The 23,282-nt window shown below is 36.5% G+C and overlaps 3 protein-coding genes across 3 annotated transcripts; 2 read left to right on the forward strand and 1 right to left on the reverse strand.

Moving 5' to 3' along the window:
* LOC125075138 (putative nuclease HARBI1) lies at positions 1 to 1,545 on the forward strand. Its single transcript, XM_047686739.1, has 2 exons — positions 1 to 230; positions 363 to 1,545. Exons 1-2 carry the CDS (start codon positions 13 to 15, stop codon positions 1,264 to 1,266), a joined length of 1,122 nt encoding a protein of 373 aa, XP_047542695.1. The 5' UTR covers positions 1 to 12; the 3' UTR covers positions 1,267 to 1,545.
* Positions 1,546 to 1,988: 443 nt separating this feature from the next.
* LOC125075409 lies at positions 1,989 to 4,073 on the reverse strand. The gene is made up of 3 exons (XM_047687150.1): positions 4,013 to 4,073; positions 2,456 to 2,686; positions 1,989 to 2,374 (listed from the first exon to the last, which is right to left on the reverse strand). The coding sequence occupies exons 1-3, from the start codon at positions 4,071 to 4,073 to the stop codon at positions 1,989 to 1,991; spliced, it is 678 nt and encodes a 225-aa protein (XP_047543106.1).
* A 2,922-nt stretch (positions 4,074 to 6,995) lies between these two features.
* LOC125075139 (putative nuclease HARBI1) lies at positions 6,996 to 9,556 on the forward strand. The gene is made up of 2 exons (XM_047686740.1): positions 6,996 to 7,334; positions 8,639 to 9,556. Exons 1-2 carry the CDS (start codon positions 7,011 to 7,013, stop codon positions 9,425 to 9,427), a joined length of 1,113 nt encoding a protein of 370 aa, XP_047542696.1. The 5' UTR covers positions 6,996 to 7,010; the 3' UTR covers positions 9,428 to 9,556.
* Positions 9,557 to 23,282: the final 13,726 nt, after the last annotated feature.

Here is a 23,282-nt window from a genome sequence, read left to right on the forward strand (position 1 = left end):
ATTAAACTCAAGATGGACGCTGCGTACAATTTTATTTTCGAAAATAATGTTTTAGAAAATTTAGATTACTTAGACACAATAGTGCGACGCCCAAGAATTTTTAAAGAACGCCGTTCTTATTTCGAGGAATACGACGATTTAGATTTCTGTACCAGATTCCGTTTATCTAAAGAAACAACCCTAGATATTTTGCAGTTGATTGAAGATAAATTGGAATATCCATCAGATCGGTAAGTTAATATATTTATTATATTTATTATTAATTTTACTTAGGTGCCTAAAATTATTTTCAGTAAGTAATTGTATTAGCAATTACCTCGCATCAGTATAAAACAAACCTAACCCAACTAATTTTGTTTCAGGAATGAATCAATTTCTCCCATTAATCAGATTCTTTTGACCTTGAGATATTATGCAACTGGTTCTCAACAAATAACAGTGGGAGATTATTGTGGAATAAGTAAGTCGTCATCTCATAGAATAATACACAGGGTCACTGCTGCAATAGCCTCCTTAAGCCGCAACTTTATCAAATTCCCTAATACTGAGGAAGAAATAAGAAAAACTCAGTTGAGTTTTTATAATATAGCAAGGTTTCCAAAGGCTGTGGGAGCTCTAGACTGCACACATATACGTATTCGTTCCCCTGGTGGAGAAAATGCAGAGTATTTTAGAAACCGAAAAGGCTACATGTCTATAAATGTGCAAGCAATTTGTGATGCAAACCTACAAATTCTAGATTTGGTTGCAAGATGGCCTGGCAGCAGTCAAGACCAGACTATTTGGAACGCTTCCTACAGAAATGCTTTGTTTGAGAGAGGCAGGTATGGGGATGCTATATTATTGGCAGATAGTGGGTACATGAATCGGTCTTATATCATGATGCCTCTGGATAATCCACAAACACCAGAGGAGATTCTTAACAATGAGGCGCAAATAAGAAGCAGGAATCCTATTGAACATTTATTTGGGGTGTGGAAACGTAGATTCCCTGTACTTGCCCTGGGGATGCAGATTCACTTAAACAAATGTCTCCCTGTTATTGTTGCCACTGGAGTTCTACACAACATTGCAGTAAAGGCAAAAGAAGATATACCACCAGATGATCCTGAACTTGAGCTCACTGTACCATGGGAAGAAATGTTCCGTCAAGGCCATATCAGGGAACAAAGAAATACTGAAGGGGTCAGAGATATAAATCCTGAGCGAAGAATGCTGATAAATAATTATTTTAAGAGTTTACATATATCCCATAATTTACATTGATTATTAACTATGTACTAAAACAATAAATAAAATTACAAAATACAGAATTTATTATTTATTTACTTATAATCTTTGTACAGCTAAAATACTTTAATTTAATACAAAATTTGAAAAACTAAGCTGTCTCTTAATCCAGCAAGATTCACTTACATGCATTCAAAAACAAAAAAAACAAGGTTTAAAACTGAAAAATCGCAAATTACAACTCAAAGTTGTATCAATGAAAAAAAACTTTACTTTTTTTACTAATTAAGGTTTTTTCTTAATGTTTCAACTTCAAGTTGTAATTTTTCAGTTTTCAATTTTTCTTGTTTTAGCTGTTCTTGTAAAATTAATTCTTTAAGAGCAGCCTCTGTTTGGGTATTTCTTTTCATCGTCTCTATTAATTCTAATTTACTTTGCAGAACTTTATCCTGCAAAGAAGTCTTCGGCCTACGTCGATGCAACCAAGTTTTTGGATTGTTTTCTTTATTTGCTGACAATGTATTTGACATTTTTGTTTTTAAAACTTTTGGAGTCCAGGAGCTCCAGTTATTCTTTTCTACATCCTCCTGAAAAAAAAAGTAACAAAAGTTCATATCATCATGGTATCATCATCCTATCAGAGGAATGTCAAGATGGCGGGACCCCCCACGCTTTTACAATCTACACCTATATACAATTTACGCTTAACATATTGGTCAGACAATAAAAAACCTATAAGACAAGTATTTCTACGCACCTCAGATATTGTCATCTTTGATTTCATTTGTCTGCAATGTACAACCTTTATCTTCTTGAGTGGAATCCTGAGATGTTTTTGAAGAAGTAGCAGCATTGACATCCAGAATTGTCTGTTTTTCTGAATCAGTCACTACAACGTCCTGGTAAATAAATAAAAATAATGTATTTTGAGAGGCGATGATTTCTATATTGTAATAAATTTCAGAATGAGAGTTTACTGATTTATTAATCATTTCTATTAAAGTTTTTGGTCCAGTTAGTCCCTGATCTATAAACTGAATATCAGAATCGTAGGGATTTTCTAATCCGTCTAATGTAGGTCCAAGTAGCACTTCCACTTGTCCTTGTAGAGGTCCTGGTGGTGGAATATCGGACCTCCCTCCTCCTGGAAAGAAAACCAGTAATTAGTACTAATTGCATAGTACTACTTCATATTTTATTAACAAAAAACAATGTCAGAACCTACCAGTTAATAAATTATTTTTTTTCGTCGCAGCTTTGTCTTTTCGCGTAGTGCGTTTAATATTATCCCAACAGGTTTTTAATTGTTCTACGTTTCGAACATAGAATGAACTCAAACAGTTAAATTCTTCCGCTAGTTTCTTCCATCCTTCATTTTTGATCGCAGTAGTTACTGCGTCCGTTTTCTTATTTTCAATTAGATCCTTGTATTTTGTAACTAAATGAACAAGGATTCCTTTTCATTTGACGAAAAATTCGGTCCGCGTGTTTTCTTTGACATAGTTATTTATATTCAATAAGAAGCACACCACAAACACAATCAAAGAGCACAAAATAATGCTGCATAACCTCAGCTCAAAAATAAATATTACCATGTTATAATTATTTGACGTTGCAATCGGTTTAAATCAAAAGTAGTTAACATTTCATTGAAATCACTCGGAGCTAACGATTTTTGAAATTGGTCGCGCAGCACAACAAATGACGTATTATACGACTAGATAAAATATTACCGAACTTCGTCTAAATGACATGTCACAAATAAGCATTTCAATTTAGTTGCTTAAAATAAGAGTGAGTAACTTACAAGCCATTCAGTTATATGTTCTGTTTAATAACGGCTTGTTAAATTTTGTTCCTGGGACATTTAGTGATATAACAGCCCGTTAATTATTAACAACTCATTAGTAAATTACTGATTAAGATTTAACAAACATAGTTTGGTGAAATTAGACCTTAATCTAATAATTTAACAATAAAAATCAGTCTCGTATTTTGCAAAAAAATAAGTTATTAATATTCCTTAACAAATCAGTAAATATGTTTATAAAAATATAGATAAATTTACAAAAATACTATGGTCGACCCTGTTATCTTTTCTTCCTCGATTGAAGTATTTCCATTTCTATTTTCTATTTGTTATTCTCCCATTTTTCCCTGTTTATTAAATTTTTTTTTTCTAGTCTGGCAGTTTGTAATTTAGTTTTAAAATATTGTTCTTTAATGGATCCACGGGCAATGCGTTTCTTTTTTATTGTCTTTTGTTCTGCTTTTTCTGGAATGATAAATATATGCCATGTTATATTGATAATTTTAAAATTATTAACATCCATAAGCTATTTAAGGTTTATATCTTTACATAGTATAAAACAAAGTCGCTTTCTATGTCCCTATGTCTCTTTGTATGCTTAAATCTTTAAAACTACGCAACGGATTTTAATGCGGTTTTTTTAATAGGTAGAGTGTTTCGAGAGGAAGATTTTTGTATATAATACATAGACAATATAGTTAAGTAACACTGATCATTTTAAAAGTTTCTAATGTGATGTCGTAAATTTATACATTTTTTGCGCTTACATTGTAAACGCTGGCTGAACCCTACGAGATAGATCAAAATAATGTACTTCAGTATTGTACACCTTAAAACGGTCTTAAAAAAAGTCCGCGATGGTATATGTCTATCTCTTAGGGATTACCCACATTGCACCCGTGCGAAGCCGGAGCGGGTCGCTAGTTTGTAAAATAAAAATAAAATAACCACAGCATTTGTTTTAATATTTACCATTGTTTACCTTCTCTTTATCTTGTGCTTGGCTATTTATTAGTCTTTTGCTGTGTAACATTGTTATCTAAGAAACAGATTTAACAATAGCAAAAAATTTCGAGACGAATGCAAATTTTCCTCATTGCTTGGGAGCCATTGACGGTAAACATATTCGAATCATCAAGCCAGCATCCTAGGTCTTCCTGTTCGGCTAGGCCGAACTGGGTACGGGCCTCGAGGAATCCCTCCTTACCCGGGCAACTCCTCCCCGGTAGCCTTAGCTACCGTGTCATTTTGTTTTGACCCAGTGGGTCAGGGTCCTATGGACCCAGTGGTTAGTCATATTATTAAGGTTGTCTCAATCGGGTGGTTGTCTAGTCCGGTGGTTGTCGTGTCCAGGGTTGCGTCGTCCTATCGCTGCTCCAAATCGTCGTCATCAATGCCTGCGTCGGGGCAGGTGGTCGGCGACAGTAGGAGCTCACGAGGCTGAGGACGCCCGTCAGGTGGTCTTGCATGAAGCGGGGCAATGCCGTGGAGGTGACCGCACACACTTGTGTCCGCTCGAGCGAACATGGTGCGCGCGAGGTGGCGGACGTATTCCTCCACGGTGGGCGTCCTGGTGTCGTTGTGGATGACGTCATTTCTGACGTACCTCGGAGCTCCTACTATTAGACGCAGGCATCGATTCTGCTGGATCTGGATCCTTCGCCTCTGGTGCGCTGAACAAAGTGCGTACCAGGCGGGGGCCGCGTACGTCAGGCGCGAGCGGACGTAGGCACCGTAGATCCTCAGTTTGGTTCTCGTGTTGAGCCTGGAGGTGAGAAGGGTGTGTAGCTTCGACCGGGCCGCCACGGCTTGGTTCACCGCCTTATTGACGGTGGCAACCATTCGCAGCGACCGATCGATGTGACACCCCAGGTAGCAAACTGAGGTCTGCCACTCTACGTCCTGGCCTCGGAGGGTGAGTTGACGCAGCGGCCTCTCGCGGCCGATAAGCAGGGCGGCCGTCTTCCCGACGTTGACGGCCATCCTCCACTTGTCCAGCCACTCCGGCAGCAGATCCAACAGACGCTGCATCTTCCTTGCAGCGACGATTTGGTGATAGGACGACGCGAAGAACGCGCTGTCGTCCGCATAAAGGGCCAACAGCACGTCCTCTTCACCCTCACGCAGATGGTCGCGGAGGGTGGGGATGTCGTCCGTGTACACCGCGTATAGACGCGGCGACAAACAGCTACCCTGCGGTACTCCGGCTCGGATGGGGCGCGGTTGGGAGTCCGCCCCGTCCACCGAGACATAGAAGCTACGGCCTTCCAGGAACGACGCTACTACTCGCACTAACGCGAGAGGCGCCGTCGTGTTCAGCAACTTGGCCAGGAGGCCGGCATGCCACACCCGGTCGAAAGCCTTCTCCATGTCGAGAAAGACTCCGACGGTGCGCTGCCCTTTGTTGCGCTCACTGGTCAAGAAGCTGAGGACCCTCGTCAGCTGGAGCGTCGTCGAGTGGTTGCTGCGAAACCCGAACTGCTCCTCGCGCAGGGGCAGATGAGGCGAGAGTCTCCGCAGCAACAGACGCTCGAACAGCTTGGCGACGTGCGAGAGCAGCGTGATCGGCCTGTAGCTGGCCGGGCTTCGACGGTCTTTGCCCGGCTTGGGAAGGGCGATGACCTTTCCCACTTTCCATGCCTCGGGGAAGTGTCCGGTCCGGAGTATTCCATTAAATGCACTCGTGAGCGCTACGAGGCAGTTTTTGGGCATCAAGCCAGAAGGAAGTGGATCAATGTTTTTCAACTACAAGCACTATTTCTCAATAGTATTAATGGCTGTGGTAGACACAAATTATAATTTTGTTTTTATTGATGTTGGAGCCTAAGGCAAAGAATGCGATTCAGCGGTATTTAAAGAAACAGAATTTTGGAAATGAATAGTAGACGATAAATTAAGTATTCCTCCACCTAAGCAGTTGCCAGGTGAAGAAAGTGAGTTACCTTATGTATTTGTTGCTGATGAAGCTTTCGCTTTACATCAACACGTACTTCGTCCTTATGGTGGGCATCAACTTGACGCAATAAAAAAAGTTTTCAATTATCGTCTCACGAGAGCGCGACGCTACGTCGAATGCGCATTTGGTATTTTATCCAATAAATGGAGGATTTTGCATAGACCATTGAATGTTTCAACAGATTCTGCTGTTAACATTGTAAAAACATGCTGCTTACTACAAAACATAATTCATAAAGTAGAGGGTATTGCTAAAAATGCCACTGACGATGATGTCTACTCTATGCCATTTGCCTCGTTCCCATTCAACACGAGGTAATGTAACAGCAAATATGATTCGTAACAAATATGGAGAGTATTTCATGTCACCAATAGGGCGTGTACCCTGGCAAAATCAATATGCATAAAAATAATGAAAATAAAAAGTTACTTACCAAAATCATTTTTTTCTTTCTCGGACAACGTTTCAAAACCTTCATTTAACGCAAGACAAATTTCCCTCCAAGCGGCAAAACTCGACTGTCTATTTTTATAGCACTCTTGGGTTTTGTCCCACAGTGCAGGCCTATTTTCAACCAAACTTATTAACAATTCCATGTCAATATCACCCATTTTTAAAAGAACGCAGGTAGACGGCACGCAATTTACAGAAAACGGGCAATACGTCCGGCAACGTCAACACGCACCAATACACTGGCGTGGATGACCGCTCTTTCTTAGGGTGTTATTAGACCAATCGATCAATCGTCGATCAACGGCATCGATCAACGTCGATCGATGTCGATCGACTGGTCTAATAGCTTTAATTGATCGACGGATACCGTTCGACTAACCAATCGATCGATTACGGGTCGATGGCATCAGTCGACGTTGATCGTTTTAAGCTATGTTCCGTCAGTGTTTTTCCAAATGGATTCATAAGAGGACGCGTTGTTGTTGGCCAGTACGATGTTGCTCGTACTATTATTAATTATATATTATATTATTAAGGAGGCGCAAACGCAAAAGACTCTGGATGCGACCGTTTTTTAAAGCCAAAGATCGCTTAGCTTATCCAAATGACATTTTAAATAGCGGTTTTTTGGATGCTTTTCGAATGAGTAATAATGATCTTGAAAATCTATTAAATATGGTGGCTCCTTCAATCGCGAAATTGGATACCAATTATAGACAATCAATTTCACCTAAAAATCGGTTACTTATAACACTCCGATTTCTAGCCAGCGGTGATTCATATCAGAGTCTTGTGCTAACGTTTAAAGTTTCGCAACCAAGTATTTCTTGTATAATTCCAGAAGTATGCAGTGCACTTATATATTCTCTCAAGGATCACATAAAAGTAAGTACTCTTGGACTTTTAATCGTAAGTTAGAGATTTAAGTTTGATATAATTTTGCTTCTATTGTGTATGTAGGTAGAACTAACAAAAAAAAGTCTTTTCAAGTTTCTGTGCCTTTCTAGTGTGAGATTTTTTCCTAACACCTATTCATAACGGACAGACGGACAACAAAGTGATCCTATAAGGGTTCCGTTTTGTCCTATTGAGGTACGGAACTCAAAAAAATTTTTGATGGATGTGGAGATGTACCTTGGGATGTTTATATCGATAAAATTAGATATATTTAATAATAATAATAATATAATTATAAGCGGCGGTAGCCTAATGGCTAGGGCGTCGGACTTGTGATCATATGGTTGCAGGTTCGAAAGCTACCCATTGCACTACCGACGTGGACCCACTCGTAACACAAGCATTTAGCTTAGCACGAGGGGTTAACAAGCACACTAGTAATGTGCGACCCACATTGCTAGTAATCTTTTTTTTTTTTAAAAAAATCAATTTAACCCCCTAAATTATCGATAGTCGAAACTGAAACACATTGTTACAAACTTCAGTCATGTATCTCTGACATAAGTTAGACGAAATAAAAACTGTACATAGTATTTATGGTTTATTAAAAAAAACGGAGAATCAGTTACCATACAAAAACATTGTTTAAACTTATTCTATATATATTCTGATTTATACTTATTTCAAGTTAGATGGGATATCATAATCATCCAATGACTGGAGTGTTGTATTATCAGGCGAAATGGCGTATTGAGAAGTAGATGGAAGGTTCGATTCTTTAGAAGATTGTGATTGTAAAGATTGATTTGTAGAATACAGCGTGGTGAAGTAGCCTTGATTTTGTGTTTCTGGATAGTCGTATTTACCCATTTGAGCTTCGTAAATTAGGTTATTTATATGATGCTGTACTGTAATCCGCGCGTAGTCAGTTTTCAGTGATCTCAATTTAATTGCAATTTGTTCTCCAAACAATGTATACTCATCAACGCCTTGTCTATTGAGAATCAATGAATCAACCATCTCCAACGTTTTTTCTATTGCGACATCATTTGGATTGAGGCGCCTTTTACGACTACCTTCACTTTCAACGGAACTGTCCATCCCCGACTCAGATGTTTGTGAATTCATCTGTAACAAAATTTTTACAAGTATTGAATACATTTTCACATCTAAATAAAAGTTTTTTTTATAATTAACTTTAAAATTATAAAAGTAACTGATAATACAGTGAAAAGAATATTATATGACTGACTGGATAACTTAAATTACAATTACATATTTTTATTTTTCAGATGCCAAACACGGAAGAAGAATGGCTGAACATTGTAAAAGATTTTGAACTGATGTGGAATTTTCCCCACTGTCTGGGTGCAATTGATGGGAAACATATAAATATTAGAGCTCCAAATAACAGTGGGAGCACATACTTTAACTATAAGGGAGTTCACAGTATTGTCCTGATGGCTGTAGTGGATGCGAATTACAATTTTATGTACTGCGATGTTGGCTGCCAAGGTCGTATTTCTGACGGTGGTGTGTTTGGAAATACTATTTTGAATTCCATGAATGTACGAGGAATCCCAAGAGAAAATGCGTTACCTGGCAGAAGTTGTCTCACACCATATGTTTTTATAGGTGACAATACCTTTCCTATGTCAGAAAATTTAATGAAGCCATTTCTCGAATTGGGGAGAAAAGGATCAAAGGTGCGAATTTTTAACTATAGGTTGAGCAGGGCTCGCCGAATGGTAGAAAGTACGTTCGGCATTTTAAGTGCAGTATTTCGCTGTCTTCGAAGGCCGTTTCATTTTCAACCGAAAAATGTGGAAAATATAGTGTTAGCTACGACTTATCTTCACAACTATTTAAGAAGGAATTGCGTAAGTTATAAGTCTTTAGAACTACGCTATTCAAATAACATAAATGAGAGTGTGGATTCCGAAATAATACAACCGGCGCAAATTCAGTCATCTATACAATTCCACAGTTTACCAAGTCCAGCTGAACTAGTGAGAGAAGAGTTCGCTGAATATTTTTGTTCTAAAGAAGGTATGGTTAGGTGGCAATACAAGTATTGTTAAATAATTGACTTTCAAAATATTGGGAGAGTAGGTATTTAGCCAGTCATGTCGAGTTTTGTATTGGAATAAAACCCTGCACACTAACTATCTACTGTGTAAGTTGTATTAATAAAGGTTTTGAGTATGTAATTGTATTATTATTTTTATGATAACACTACCACCATATTGACATATTGACCCAAAATAAATAAATAAATATGTACGTAGGTACTTCGTCGACGATCGTCGATTTATATCGATCGACGATCGATCGATTGGTGTGAAAGAAAAAATCGATCGACGTGCACTAATCCATTCTGCCATCGATCGATGCCGTCGGTCGACGATTGATCGATTGGTCTAATAACACCCTAATAAACACATGACTGCATGTACGTAGATCTTGATGCACGAAGATGTGTTTATTGTTTCGATGTGTTTCGAACGGCTGAGGTTTATATTGAGCGATGTTCGCGCGTAGCTTTTCGACGTACGTACTATCCATCGTAGATGTAGGTATGGATGTGCTTGCGTCGAAAAAGTCGCCGGGCAATCGTAGGTTATAGCCGTAGGTAAGCTCAGCTGTGCTAACGCCGGTATCGGTGCGTAGTGCGGCTCGCAGTCCAAGTAGTACTGTAGCGAGTTCATTGCCCCACGAACTCGTGTTCGATAGCTTCGCTCGCAATGCAGTCTTCAATGTACGATGCCAGCGTTCGACGATTCCGTTGCTTTGCAGATGGTATGGCGTAGTACGGATTTTGTTTATTCCGAGAATTTTCATAAGGTTATTGAACAGGTGACTTTCGAACTGTCGGCCTTGATCGCTTGTTAGTGTGGCGGGACATCCGAATCTTGCTATCCAGTAGTTATAGACGACTTCTGCGACTGTCTCAGCTGATATGTCGGCGGTAGGTATAGCTTCGGGCCAGTGGGTTTGTCTGTCTATCATAGTGATTAAGTAGCGATGTCCTTGTGCTGTAAAATTTTCAAATTTTCCTCATTGCTTGGGAGCCATTGACGGCAAACATATTCGAATCATCAAGCCAAGAAAGTGGATCAATGTTTTTCAACTACAAGCACTATTTCTCAACAGTATTAATGGCTGTGGTAGACACAAATTATAATTTTGTTTTTATTGATGTTGGAGCCTAAGGCAAAGAATGCGATTCAGCGGTATTTAAAGAAACAGAATTTTGGAAATGAATAGTAGACGATAAATTAAGTATTCCTCCACCTAAGCAGTTGCCAGGTGAAGAAAGTGAGTTACCTTATGTATTTGTTGCTGATGAAGCTTTCGCTTTACATCAACACGTACTTCGTCCTTATGGTGGGCATCAACTTGACGCAATAAAAAAAGTTTTCAATTATCGTCTCACGAGAGCGCGACGCTACGTCGAATGCGCATTTGGTATTTTATCCAATAAATGGAGGATTTTGCATAGACCATTGAATGTTTCAACAGATTCTGCTGTTAACATTGTAAAAACATGCTGCTTACTACAAAACATAATTCATAAAGTAGAGGGTATTGCTAAAAATGCCACTGACGATGATGTCTACTCTATGCCATTTGCCTCGTTCCCATTCAACACGAGGTAATGTAACAGCAAATATGATTCGTAACAAATATGGAGAGTATTTCATGTCACCAATAGGGCGTGTACCCTGGCAAAATCAATATGCATAAAAATAATGAAAATAAAAAGTTACTTACCAAAATCATTTTTTTCTTTCTCGGACAACGTTTCAAAACCTTCATTTAACGCAAGACAAATTTCCCTCCAAGCGGCAAAACTCGACTGTCTATTTTTATAGCACTCTTGGGTTTTGTCCCACAGTGCAGGCCTATTTTCAACCAAACTTATTAACAATTCCATGTCAATATCACCCATTTTTAAAAGAACGCAGGTAGACGGCACGCAATTTACAGAAAACGGGCAATACGTCCGGCAGCGTAAACACGCACCAATACACTGGCGTGGATGACCGCTCTTTCTTACACCGGACCGGTGTCCGTCGCGCCGAGGGGAAGCGGTGGTGCATCCGCGTGCATGGCGTAAATTGTTCGCCGGACTGATGTCCGGTGCATGTACACATACTCTAACATTGCAATCATATACTCTTTCATCTAAAACGATAGTTTTTGTCATTCAATTATATTTTAAATAACATTTTTTTAAGTTTTACTTTGAAACTGAGTTTAATTTTTTTTTTTAATAATATAAATGGTCATACCATCACACATGGTTTCTGTATGAATATCCAGTTCAACGTCCATTTCTGTATCCCCTGTGTAAAGTTATAATAACAATTATATTTTGTTTTATATTTACAGTAGTTTGAAAATATTTTATTTTATGACTGACCAAAATAAAGAGCAGCATATCATCACAGGGGTTTGGCAATGGTTGTACTTGGGGAGCAACCATTGCTAGAAGTTGAGCATCCATATAAGTTAAATTACTACTTTTATATGGCCCACCACCGGTGCATATTAATTCTCTCTATAAAATGAATTAATGTTAAAAGTTAAATCTGATGAAGTGCTCCATGGCTATTTTGTCAACCTTACCATATCATCTAATGCTTTTTTTTATTATCATAATCTTTTCTTTTTCGTAAAAGGTTTTTTCTCTGAAATACAAGTGTTATAATTAGATAAATGTGTAGCAGGTTTAATCTAATGCTTTTACTCACTTACTTTAACGTTTAGAGAGATGACTAATACAACGTTATTTAAACTTAGAAATGTGTATTAAGCACATACATTTAGCGATACAATTAGCAATAATAAAGCATAAATGAGGAGCGAGAACAGAGATAGTAACTAGTAGCTAGGAGCGCGGTAAGCGAGCGAATGGTGCAGTGCGCCGCAATCCTCGCCCGTCCCCCGCGCCGATCACGCGGTCCTGTCGTGCACCTTCGTCTGCGTGCACGCGCTTGATGCGTGATGCGGAGCGGATAGCGGGTGGCGGATGGTCGCCACAAATGTATTGTAGTTATAACAAAATCTAACAATATAATTTAAACAAATAAACATTGAGTTTTCATCTGCCAATTTCTTTTTTGACCGCTGCTTAATATTTTCATATAAGTGGCGCAGCTGCTGCCACGTCCTGGTACCACTAGTGGCAACAGCATTATATTGTCTGGTTAAGGAGTCCCAAGTTTCACGCTTTTTTACAATAATGCGAGCATTCGTCTCCTTATTTTCAATTACATCTTGATTTCTTAAAAGTAATGATTCAGTGTAAAATAAAAAACAATGCAAAAATATCAGAATTTATGCTTTATTTATTGCTTACTTGTGTATTAACCTTGTAATATTTCTTTTTCTTGTTCAGTGTAATTGCACCCACGCTTATTTTTATTTTCTATATTTGTTATTTACGATAAAAAAGTACGAACGCAGTTATGATATGACGACCGGAGAAAGTCTTTTTAAAAAAGATTTATTTATTTATTTATTACAATTAATTATACAAAAACATAACTGTATTGATTGAAAACTGGATTCCGACTCAATTAATTATTATAATATGTTATTAAGTAAATTTGTAAAATATGTAGCCCATTGTCTTCTTAAACGCGGTGTCAGCGGAATGTGTGGGAGTCGGCACTGGAATGTGTGTATTACGCCATGGTAACTCCTCCCTCCTTAAGATGGAAGCTGGTCCTGCAGCTTTCAGGAGCGTCCTCGCGACTTGTGTCCTTGTGTTTTGATTGCTTCTTGTGTTTATTCCAAAAAAACTTCCAAAAAATTAGGGTCCCAATTACTACGTACAGGATTAACGTGGGCCAACTAGGGATTGTCGTTAAGTTAACCCAGTGAGAATCATCTGCTTCTTGAATATCTTCGACTGTGTTCATGAGTTCATGGATGCTGTCTAGCGAGATGTCTTCTAGGTGCAGTTCATAATGGACCTCTTCTTGATGTATGAGATTTTGATCTGGTAGCGGAATTATTTCATTCATCGTGATGGTGTTGCTGTGTGTTCTTATCGTTCTATTCATGATATTAATTTGTTTTGCGTCCACACTGAGTTCTTATTACTTCTGGTTCTGGCAAAATTCCTAACCAGGTATTTTCGTTGATCTTCTGGAGTTTTCCTTTGCTAAGATTCATGCGAGCATGAGTGTAGTTTCCTTTTTGTTTCTTTATTAAGGCGATGGTGCAATCTTCTGATTTTTCAGTTGTTCTTAAGTCTAGCGAGTTGCAGAGCAAAGTGTCTTCGGAGATTCTCTTGCAGGGTTCTTCTGAGTATGCGTACTCTTCGCTTCCAAGGACAAGGAATTTGGACTTATGCCCGGTTTACATTATTCCAGTCCAGTGATCTAGCGAGATTCCAGTCCAGTGCTGGACTGGATCTGTAACGTCTCCATTATTCCAGTTATTTAGAAGCCGTTGAAGTGTGAACACTATAGTGACAATGATTTCAAGAAGAGATCAGTTTCGAAAATGTTTCAAACGTGCTCAATCACTCTTGCTACAAGAAGTTATTAATGAGGTTGATAAGGAACTAAAAAAAAGGAACGTATTTGGGTGAGAAATTGGATCACCGAAAGAGATCAAAAAGGAGGGTCAGCAATACTTTTGCAACAACTGAAGATAGAAGATCCCAATGAATATAGACTGGCACTGAGAATGACAGCAGAAAACTTTGAAGAACTGTTATAATTAATTTCGATTAATATCCAGCGTAAGAATACGTTGTTCAGAGATGCTATACCCGCAAAATTGAAGTTAGAAGTCACTCTTTCTTTTTTAAGTACTGGAGATAGTTACAGAAGCCTCAGTCGTATGTTTCGATTGCCAAAACCAACTATTTGAAAAATTATACCAGAAGTCTGTCTCGAAATTAAAAGGGCATTAAAAGACCACATCAAGGTAATATTTTTTTTATTAAGTGTCATATCTATGACAAATTAAGCATTATTGAAAGCATTCATGATTATATTAATGTATTCTGGGTCATCGCTTACTACATTTAACGAGTCTTCGGTGGTTTGTGTATCTACAGACGCTGGACTATTCAATGGCATATAAGTACTACTACTCGTGCTTGGTCTTGACGCATAATTGTAATTTGGTCTATTCGGTTTTATAGGACTATTCAAATCGTGTAGTCGACATCTTGTTATCACACTCTGTATTTCTTCTTGGCCTAGGATAGCCTGTTCTGTAGAAAGGGTTCTTAATTGCTTCGCAATGTGTTTCCCGAAGATGTCGAATTCATCTTCCACTGTTTCTGATTTGGATAAATCGTATTGCATATCTTTCATGCTACTGACTATTGTAGACAGCTGTGAAATTTTACTTCTTTTCTTTCGCGGTTCTGATAGACTTACTTCTGGGTTTGTATGGGTAGGGTTGGTCCCACATTGGTCACTAGGTTGAGTATTGTCAGTATTTTCTTTATTTTGAGCATCATCAGTATTTTCCTGAAAATAAAATATTTTTACTTTCTTTTTGCAGATACCCACTGCGGAACAATGGAAACAAGTCGAGGAAGGCTTTCGGAATAAGTGGAACTTTCCTTTGTGCTACGGAGCGTTAGACGGAAAACACATAAAAATTACTGGCTCCTATGAATATGGAAGTACGAACTTTAATTATAAAAAAGAAAACAGCATAGTATTGATGGCTCTTGTTGACCATGATTACTGTTTTACGTATATCAATGTGGGCGCAAATGGAAGCGCTTCGGATGGTGGTATTTTCAAAAACTGTTCCATTTTTACTGAATTAGAAAATGGCAGTTTTATTCCAGAAGATGGAGTGATTGTGGCTGATGCAGCATTTCCACTAAAAACATACTTAATGAAACCATATCCTGGGGCTAATTTAACTTTTGAACAAAAAATATATAATTACAGGCTGTCCCGTGCTAGACGCATTGTAGAAAACGCTTTTGGAATATTAGTAAGTCGATTCAGAATTTTCGAAAAAGCTATTTCAACTAAGTTACATACTGTGGATCACATTGTGTATGCAGCTTGCTCTCTACACAATTGGTTGAGAAAAAAGTCAAGCAATTATATGACTACATCTTGTGTAGACCATGACGATCACAACGACCATCATTTGATTAATGGAACATGGAGATCCGAAATAACCTCTTTAGATAGTATCATACAGCAGGGCAGTAACAACTCAGCAACACATGCCAGGGAAAAAAGAACTCAATTTACTAATTATTTTGTGAACGAATAACTAAAATAAAAATAAATAAAAATCTTAAAATAAATACCTGTGTTTTACGCTTCACCATCATATTTTTAATAAATGAATCGAATTCGGCGAACCATTTCACTTTGGGTTGGTAAACATTGCCACTAGCACCAGATGTGGATGATTTCTTAATCTTGTCTAGTTCAAGGTAGTATGTCGAACGAATGCTTTTTATTTTATTTTTCATTGTTTTTTCATCTTCCGGTGTGAATCCTTCAATTTCCATACCATTGCACAGATTTTGCAAGGCAGTTTGGCGCATAGCTTTGTTTATATAATGATCTGATGTTATATCCCATAAACACGGACCCATTTTCTCTGTATTTAGTGACAAACTTTACAGTTTCGTCTTCAGATAACTTCTTCACCATTGTTAAATCCTTTTTCTTTGCAAAAAAGTCCGCAAAAACAACCAACACGTGTGTACTTCGTCAGCACTGGAATGGCACTGGATTGGCCGTCTACATTATTCCAGTTGCACTGGATTGGTCGCACTGGATTCGAAAGTAGACCGCGAATCCAGTTACTGGACTGGAATGCTTACTGGATTCAGTTCATTCCAGTGCCGGTTTACATTTTTCCAGTAAGCAATCCAGTACTGGACTAAATCGCTGGACTGGAATAATGTAAACCGGGCATAAATGCGGTGTCAGTGGAATGTGTGGGAGTCGGCACTGGAATGTGTGTATTACGCCATGGTAACTACGCGCGAAATTATTTTCTTATATTTTTGAATAAGTTGCATTTTTTTTTTATTTCATTGTACGTAATTGTTTTTATAACGATAGTTTTTGATTTTTCGAATTTGCTCATTTTATTATTTGCTAGATGTAGAAAATAAAAACAATTAACATTTTATCTGAATTATAATATTGACTTCTAATAATTTAATTTGTACAAATAGTATAGTAAAATTATATCATTACGACGATAATATTCTGCGTAAACCGAACTTAAAATAAAATGATCATCGAACACCGACTGCTTTATTTATAATTTTCCATAAACAAACATTTGAGAGCCACTCAGCTAATCACGCCCTCAAATTGTATGAGTGACGTTTGAGAATACCATTTAAATTTAGGTGCTACTCAAAGTTAAGTTGCGCTCAACTGAGTGTTTGATTTGAGAGACGTTTCAGTATTCGGCCGTAAATGTTATAAATGCATGCGTGAAAATGACAGTGCAAAATTGTAGACTTGCGAATATAATAAAACTGTTACACTAACCTTATCTTCTTCTACCCAATTTTCACTCCTCTGCCTTTTATTATTAATTTTACTCATTTTTTTTCTTTTAATATAAGGGTCGTCGTCAAATTTTACTATATGAACACACTTTAAATAAATTATAACTACAAACAGATTAGGTTAATATTACAAAATATTTCTCAAAACCGGTAAGCAGTACAATTGTAATTATTAATTATTTTCTAAAACTTTAATATTGAAGGTAGTCAAGAAAATCCAAATAAATACGAAATTTTATCAAATGCTATTAAAACACGTTACGAAAATATAAAAAGCCGCAAGGAGAAATATGCTATTCAGAAGATATTTGAAGAACAGCCTGTTAAATTCTCTAGACAAAAGAAACAACTAATTCAAGAATGTCTTGCTGTGGACCAAGGCTACATACGACAAACACAACATCTGCTTAAGAAAAAAGTTTTAATTAACAAAATTAAGGATTTTTTGAACGTGACGACATATCAAGAGCGACTGCTGGCAAAAAGGAAATTGTTTCTCTTAAGAAAAATAAGATGCAGAAGCGCTACGTACTTGATCATATGAAGAACCTTTACCTATCATTTAAACGTGAAAATCCTGCATTAAAATGCAGCTACAAAACTTTTACAAGATATCGACCATTTTATGTTTTGCTTCCGACTGTTGCTGCCAGAGAGACATGTTTATGCCGAATCCACACTAATATCCAATACTTAGCAATTGCTTTGTGCAAAAATAAAATGATACCAAGCTCAGATTTAAACAGGATTATTGCAAACAAAGTGTGCGACGTTGATTCACCATCGTGCATGACAAGCATTTGCTCTGTATGTCAATCAAATACAACAAATTATGATACATCCAAAGACGAAATAGTAATAAAATATCCTCAGTGGTTAACTAAAACTGAAGTGATAGAGAATTCAGGAAAGAAAATCAAAGTTACAAAAAGTATCAAAGAGGAGAAAAAGAGTACAGGAAAAGATTTAATAGATAAGTTTGAAGTTACACTAAAGGAATTTAAAAGGCATGTATATTACATAAAGACACAGTACAGAAACTACAGAAAATGTATAGATGACTTGGGCAAAAATGAAATTGCGCTGCATATAGATTTCAGCGAAAATTATAGTTGCAAATTTTTCGAAGAAGTACAATCTCACCATTTTGGAGGCTCCCGAAATCAAATATCCTTACATACGGGAGTGATTTATAGTCGTGGCTCAAATAATAAGATAGATGTATCATCGTTTTGTACCCTCTCTGGAAACCTTTCACACAACCCAGCTGCAATCTGGGCCAATCTCCACCCCATATTCGCTTCGATTAGTGACAAATTTCCTGAAGTTAATATTCTGCATGTATTTTCAGACGGCCCAGCCACTCAATACCGCCAAAAACAAAACTTTTATCTGATTTGCACCAAACTATTCTCCGAGTACAAGTTCACTAAAGTTACGTGGAATTTTTTTGAAGCGGGCCATGGCAAAGGTGCAGCAGATGGGATAGGCGGATTTTCGAAACGTACTGCTGACCAACTTGTTGCACGTGGAACTGACATCTCTGATGCTACAAAATTCTATCTTAATTTGAAAGACGTTAGTAAAGTTAGATTACATCGGATTACCAATGAAGATATTGAGCAAAGTTCAAAGCAGATCCCGGAGCATATCCTACTTTTAGTGGGTGCCATGAAAGTCCATCAAGTTTTCACTGACGAGGTTGGAGTTCTCAAGTACAGAAATTTGAGTTGTTTTTGTCAGCGTGGCTTTTGCTCTTGCATGAAACCCAAACGCTATATTCCATTTCAAAACACCATAGAAAATTCAATTCCTTGCGCTTGCGTCAACAGTTATCTGTCTGATGTAAGCAACCTGTGCCAAAAGCGAGCAAAAGGGTTTTACAGCATTGTCTACAACTCAGATTCCGAAGATGATGTTCCTCTAATGGCATTAAAAGAAAAATCTTCCAACGCTTATTTGACAGAAGATGAAGATGACCCAGATGTGCTGGGTACATCAAAGCAAAGTCATGATGCTTTGATTGAGAAGGAGAATGTTCACGTTAGGTTATGTCCAACTCAAAACAAGACTACATATATTTGGGTAAGGCCTTATCTGAAGTAGAAGATGATGGTGAGGTTAAAATTATGTTTTTTAAGTCAATGGATCATACTGCAACCAAATTTAAATTAGTTGAGTCTGATTTATCTTATGTGCCTTTTGATAATTTAATTGCTATTGTTCCAGAGCCTAAAAAAATATGTAAAGGTACAAGAACATCCTACTACCAATTTGATACTCCTATAGATATATTTGAGCCGAGATGGCCCAGTGGCTAGAACGCGTGCATCTTAACCGATGATTTCGGGTTCAAACCCAGGCAGGCACCACTGAAATTTCATGTGCTTAATTAGTGTTTATAATTCATCTCGTGCTCGGCGGTGAAGGAAAACATCGTGAGGAAACCTGCATGTGTCTAATTTCAACGAAATTCTGCCACATGTGCATTCCGCCAACCCGCATTGGAGCAGCGTGGTGGAATATGCTCCAAACCTTCTCCTCAAAGGGAGAGGAGGCCTTTATCCCAGCAGTGGGACATTTACGGGCTGCTAATGCTAAAAATGCTAAAATAGATATATTTGAGTATTAACCAACTTTCACTTTTCAGTTATGTTTTAGATTTTTTTTATTTTTGTTTTCGTAAAGTTAAGTATACATTGGTAAAAACTTACCGTCAATAACCTTGTTATTAATATTAAAGTTTATGTTAATAAATATGATCTCAATCCTAGAGTCTGATTAGTAAAGTAAAATAAGAAAAATAACAACTATGTTACTGCGCTACAACTCTGTTACTTTCCTGTCCCAAAAATTAAAGGACTTGATTAAGATTTTTATAAAAAGATAGTTGTCATAGTATGGTACAATAAAAATACTTTAACTTGTTAGATATTTTTACAGTCATATGTTGCAGCTAGCAATTAATCCATAAATATTTGTAGTATTTCGATACAATTTCACGTTTGCAAACATTTAAAAAGTAACAAAGTTGTTTAGAATATAACTTAATGATTGTTAAATCAGAAAAAAATATTGTTATTTCTAGTGTAATTATAAGAAAAAATACTGTAATTTATATTAATGCTAAAATTATTGCGACTGAGTTGTTTAAATTTTATAATAAAAATTAATACGTTATGATAACAGAGTTGTATTTTTTTACACTCTAATCCTCAAAATCTGGAATAAATTATTAATTATTAGTTAAACCTCGCGGCCAACAGTAATAGACCATGTTCAGTTGTTATTACAGGCATTGACGAAAAGAAAACTCAAGTATACGTATTTTTATTTTTTTATAATTTTATCATTTTTAGTCACGATTACCTGCGCTAAATTTGACAATGACCCTAAATGTTGCATTTCGACGGTTAAGGATCAATAGTGTCTAACTCAAAAAAGTCAACTTTACAGTAGAGAAAAAAAAACATTTCTTCGCTTTATGAAATAAGTTTACAGAAATGCGTAAATCGATAAAAATGGTAAATAAATGCTGGAAAATGTTAAGTAAACTAAGATTCACTTAAAATCGTTGTAAACCAAGATACAGTGACTTAGATGGTATTGGTTCACACATAGTTAAAATTATTTAATTTATGTAGTAGATAGGTGTTATTGGACGAAAACAACATGGTGAAAAATCAATTGCTTTATTTATCAATACCACGGACGGAATCAGGGAACGAATGTTCGAGGTAATTTTCTATACCTTACAATTTGGTACCATATAAGTTGGCTACTTTGCCAAACAAAAAACTAAACAAAAACTAAACATTAAAACTTTGCCAAACAACATACAGAAAAATCAAATAAATCAATAGCACGGATAAGTAATAAATATCACGGACTCTTATATAATCGGTACTATCTTACAAATGAGGCAAAGAGTCATAAAAGTTATGACACTCTGCTGGTAGTACTCGTTTAAGTTCTTGGAGATGTTGGTATTTTGACGCAGATATGGGAATCATGTTAGTGTGTAAAGGCAAATACGATACATCAATCAGGCAATGTGGACCAGTTTTCCTCAATAATCTTTTCTTCGTAGTTGTAACGAATGGCTCGCAAGTCGGTAACGGTGTGATCACCTGCTTTGCGTCCAGGCCTTATGGATTTATAGATCCATGTAGTTGCATCAGCATAATTTTTTACGAAGTCATGATCAATATGAAGAACTTCATAAGGATTTTTAAGTCTTGCTTCTAAAGTTGCAGAAATATAATCGCATGGCAGATTAATTACGCGATTGGTGAGTCTTCGCTCTATTGCGCTATGGACAGAGTCACACTCCATTTGCGTATGACCACGTTCAAGAAACTTTTGGGTTATAACAACTTGGTGTTTGATGCTTAAGTTAAGAAGCGCATTTGCTATAATGACGTTTCGGTTTTGATAAGTACATCCGTCTGAATAAATTATTATCGGTATTTTCTTTTGCAAGCAATGTCGCTCTATATAGTCCACTACAAAGGAAGCAAAAGTACTTGCAGTAAGGTCTGCAGCAGTTTCTGTAAACCAATAAAATGTGCAATGGCGAGTTATCAGATTAAAAATCGTAAAATTATGGCATATCAGCTTGGTTCTAAAGTAAGGGCAGACTTTGACTGATTCCAAGTACATTGTAAGTACAATACACTGTCCCGTTTCCGCTTCCTGTTTATCTTTAGCTTTTTCTTCTCTTGCTCTGTTTTTTTTTATTAGGTGCTCTTGATAATAATGCTCATCAATATTACCTTCCTGATGGCCAATACATATGTCACAAAGATCTTTAATGAGAGTATATAATGCATAGTTATTTTTATCAAAAGTTTTATCAAATGTATATCTTGATACAGCAGGGGCATCCATTTCTCTGCAATGTTGTTTATATGCGTTAAATACATCAGTCAGAGTACGGTAAACCGGCTCTAAGTATAGTTTTCTTGTTTCTTTCCTTGCATAATGAGAAGGCATTTTTGGAATTATTTTCGAATAATTATTCAAAACTTTTTTTTTTGTATTTTGTCTTTCTCTGCTTCCACTTGCATAATTATTCTCTTGTCTTGAATTGAAAGTATTTTTTTTGACCCATATCTGAACAGTAGTGGACTTCAGTGACAAAGTATTTAAAAACATCTCTTTACAGACTTGAATTTTGTCATTAGAATTTTTAGGTAAAAAATAACTTAAAGTGTTATATACATAGTCCGGTTCACAAGTCCTTTGACATAGATTTTTCTTTCATCCCAATTCAATATTTTCCAAAAGTATTTATGGATCGATTTGCGGGTTTCTTCGTCAAAACTATTGCAACCTCTAAATTTACTTTTTCTACAAAAATCAGAAATACAAGTCTCACCCATTTCCTTTGCTGATCTTAACTGATCTTGCCGCATCTTCTGGTTTCGAGGCTTTGAATACCCTAAATATTCTTCTCCACGTAATCTTTTTCTTTGAGCTTTAAGTTTCTTCCATTCATCTTTCTTCGCTACGTGACGACGTTTTCATTCGGTTATAAAATTCTATTTTTTAATTCATTTTTATATAATTAGCACTTTTAACTGCTCAGCAGAACCTGAAAATCAATATTACCTTTAATCATAAATATAATGACAAAATGATATATAATTAATTTTTTTTTGTTTAAAATTCACTTACAATTAATAATTACTGATAATTAATGGACTTCTTATTATTTTCTAGTAACTCAATTTGAAGTTCTAATTTTTTAATTTTTAATTTATATGTTTCAATTTTATATTGGTACTCCAATTCTAACATCTCCAACTGCCTCTCTTTAAACGCACTGTTGGTTCGCAATATTTCTTCTGCCATTTTATTTTTTCTGTAATTTTTTTTACATTTTTACTACTTAGTTACATATATATCAAGGTAAATAGTTTAAATACAAACATATTGTTACATTAGCAGCCCGTAAATGTCCCACTGCTGGGATAAAGGCCTCCTCTCCCTTTGAGGAGAAGGTTTGGAGCATATTGTTAACAAATGTTTATTTAAATAAGGAAATAAAACAAAATTGTATAAGGGTGTTTTTCAGAAAAAATGACCCTGTGACGAACAGGAAATAAAATTTGGGTATAGCATGAAAGTATTAAAGTACTTTCTCTGTTATTTAAGCATATAATAAACTAGCTCAATATACCATTAAAATTAAAATTATGTTATGAATATAAGAAATATCCACGTTTTTCTGGTAGCCTATGATGCAAAGCGTTCCTGTACGTCACAAAATATAATCAATCAGAAATAAAACTACCAGGTTTTAAAACAAAATCAATTTATATTAAAATAAAGAAGTCCTTAAAATCTTTCAAAAAATAACAAAAAGATGGCATATTTCTAACATATTCATA

This window comes from Vanessa atalanta, chromosome 30 (assembly GCF_905147765.1).
Source record: "Vanessa atalanta chromosome 30, ilVanAtal1.2, whole genome shotgun sequence".
NCBI classification, from domain to species: Eukaryota; Metazoa; Arthropoda; class Insecta; order Lepidoptera; family Nymphalidae; genus Vanessa; species Vanessa atalanta.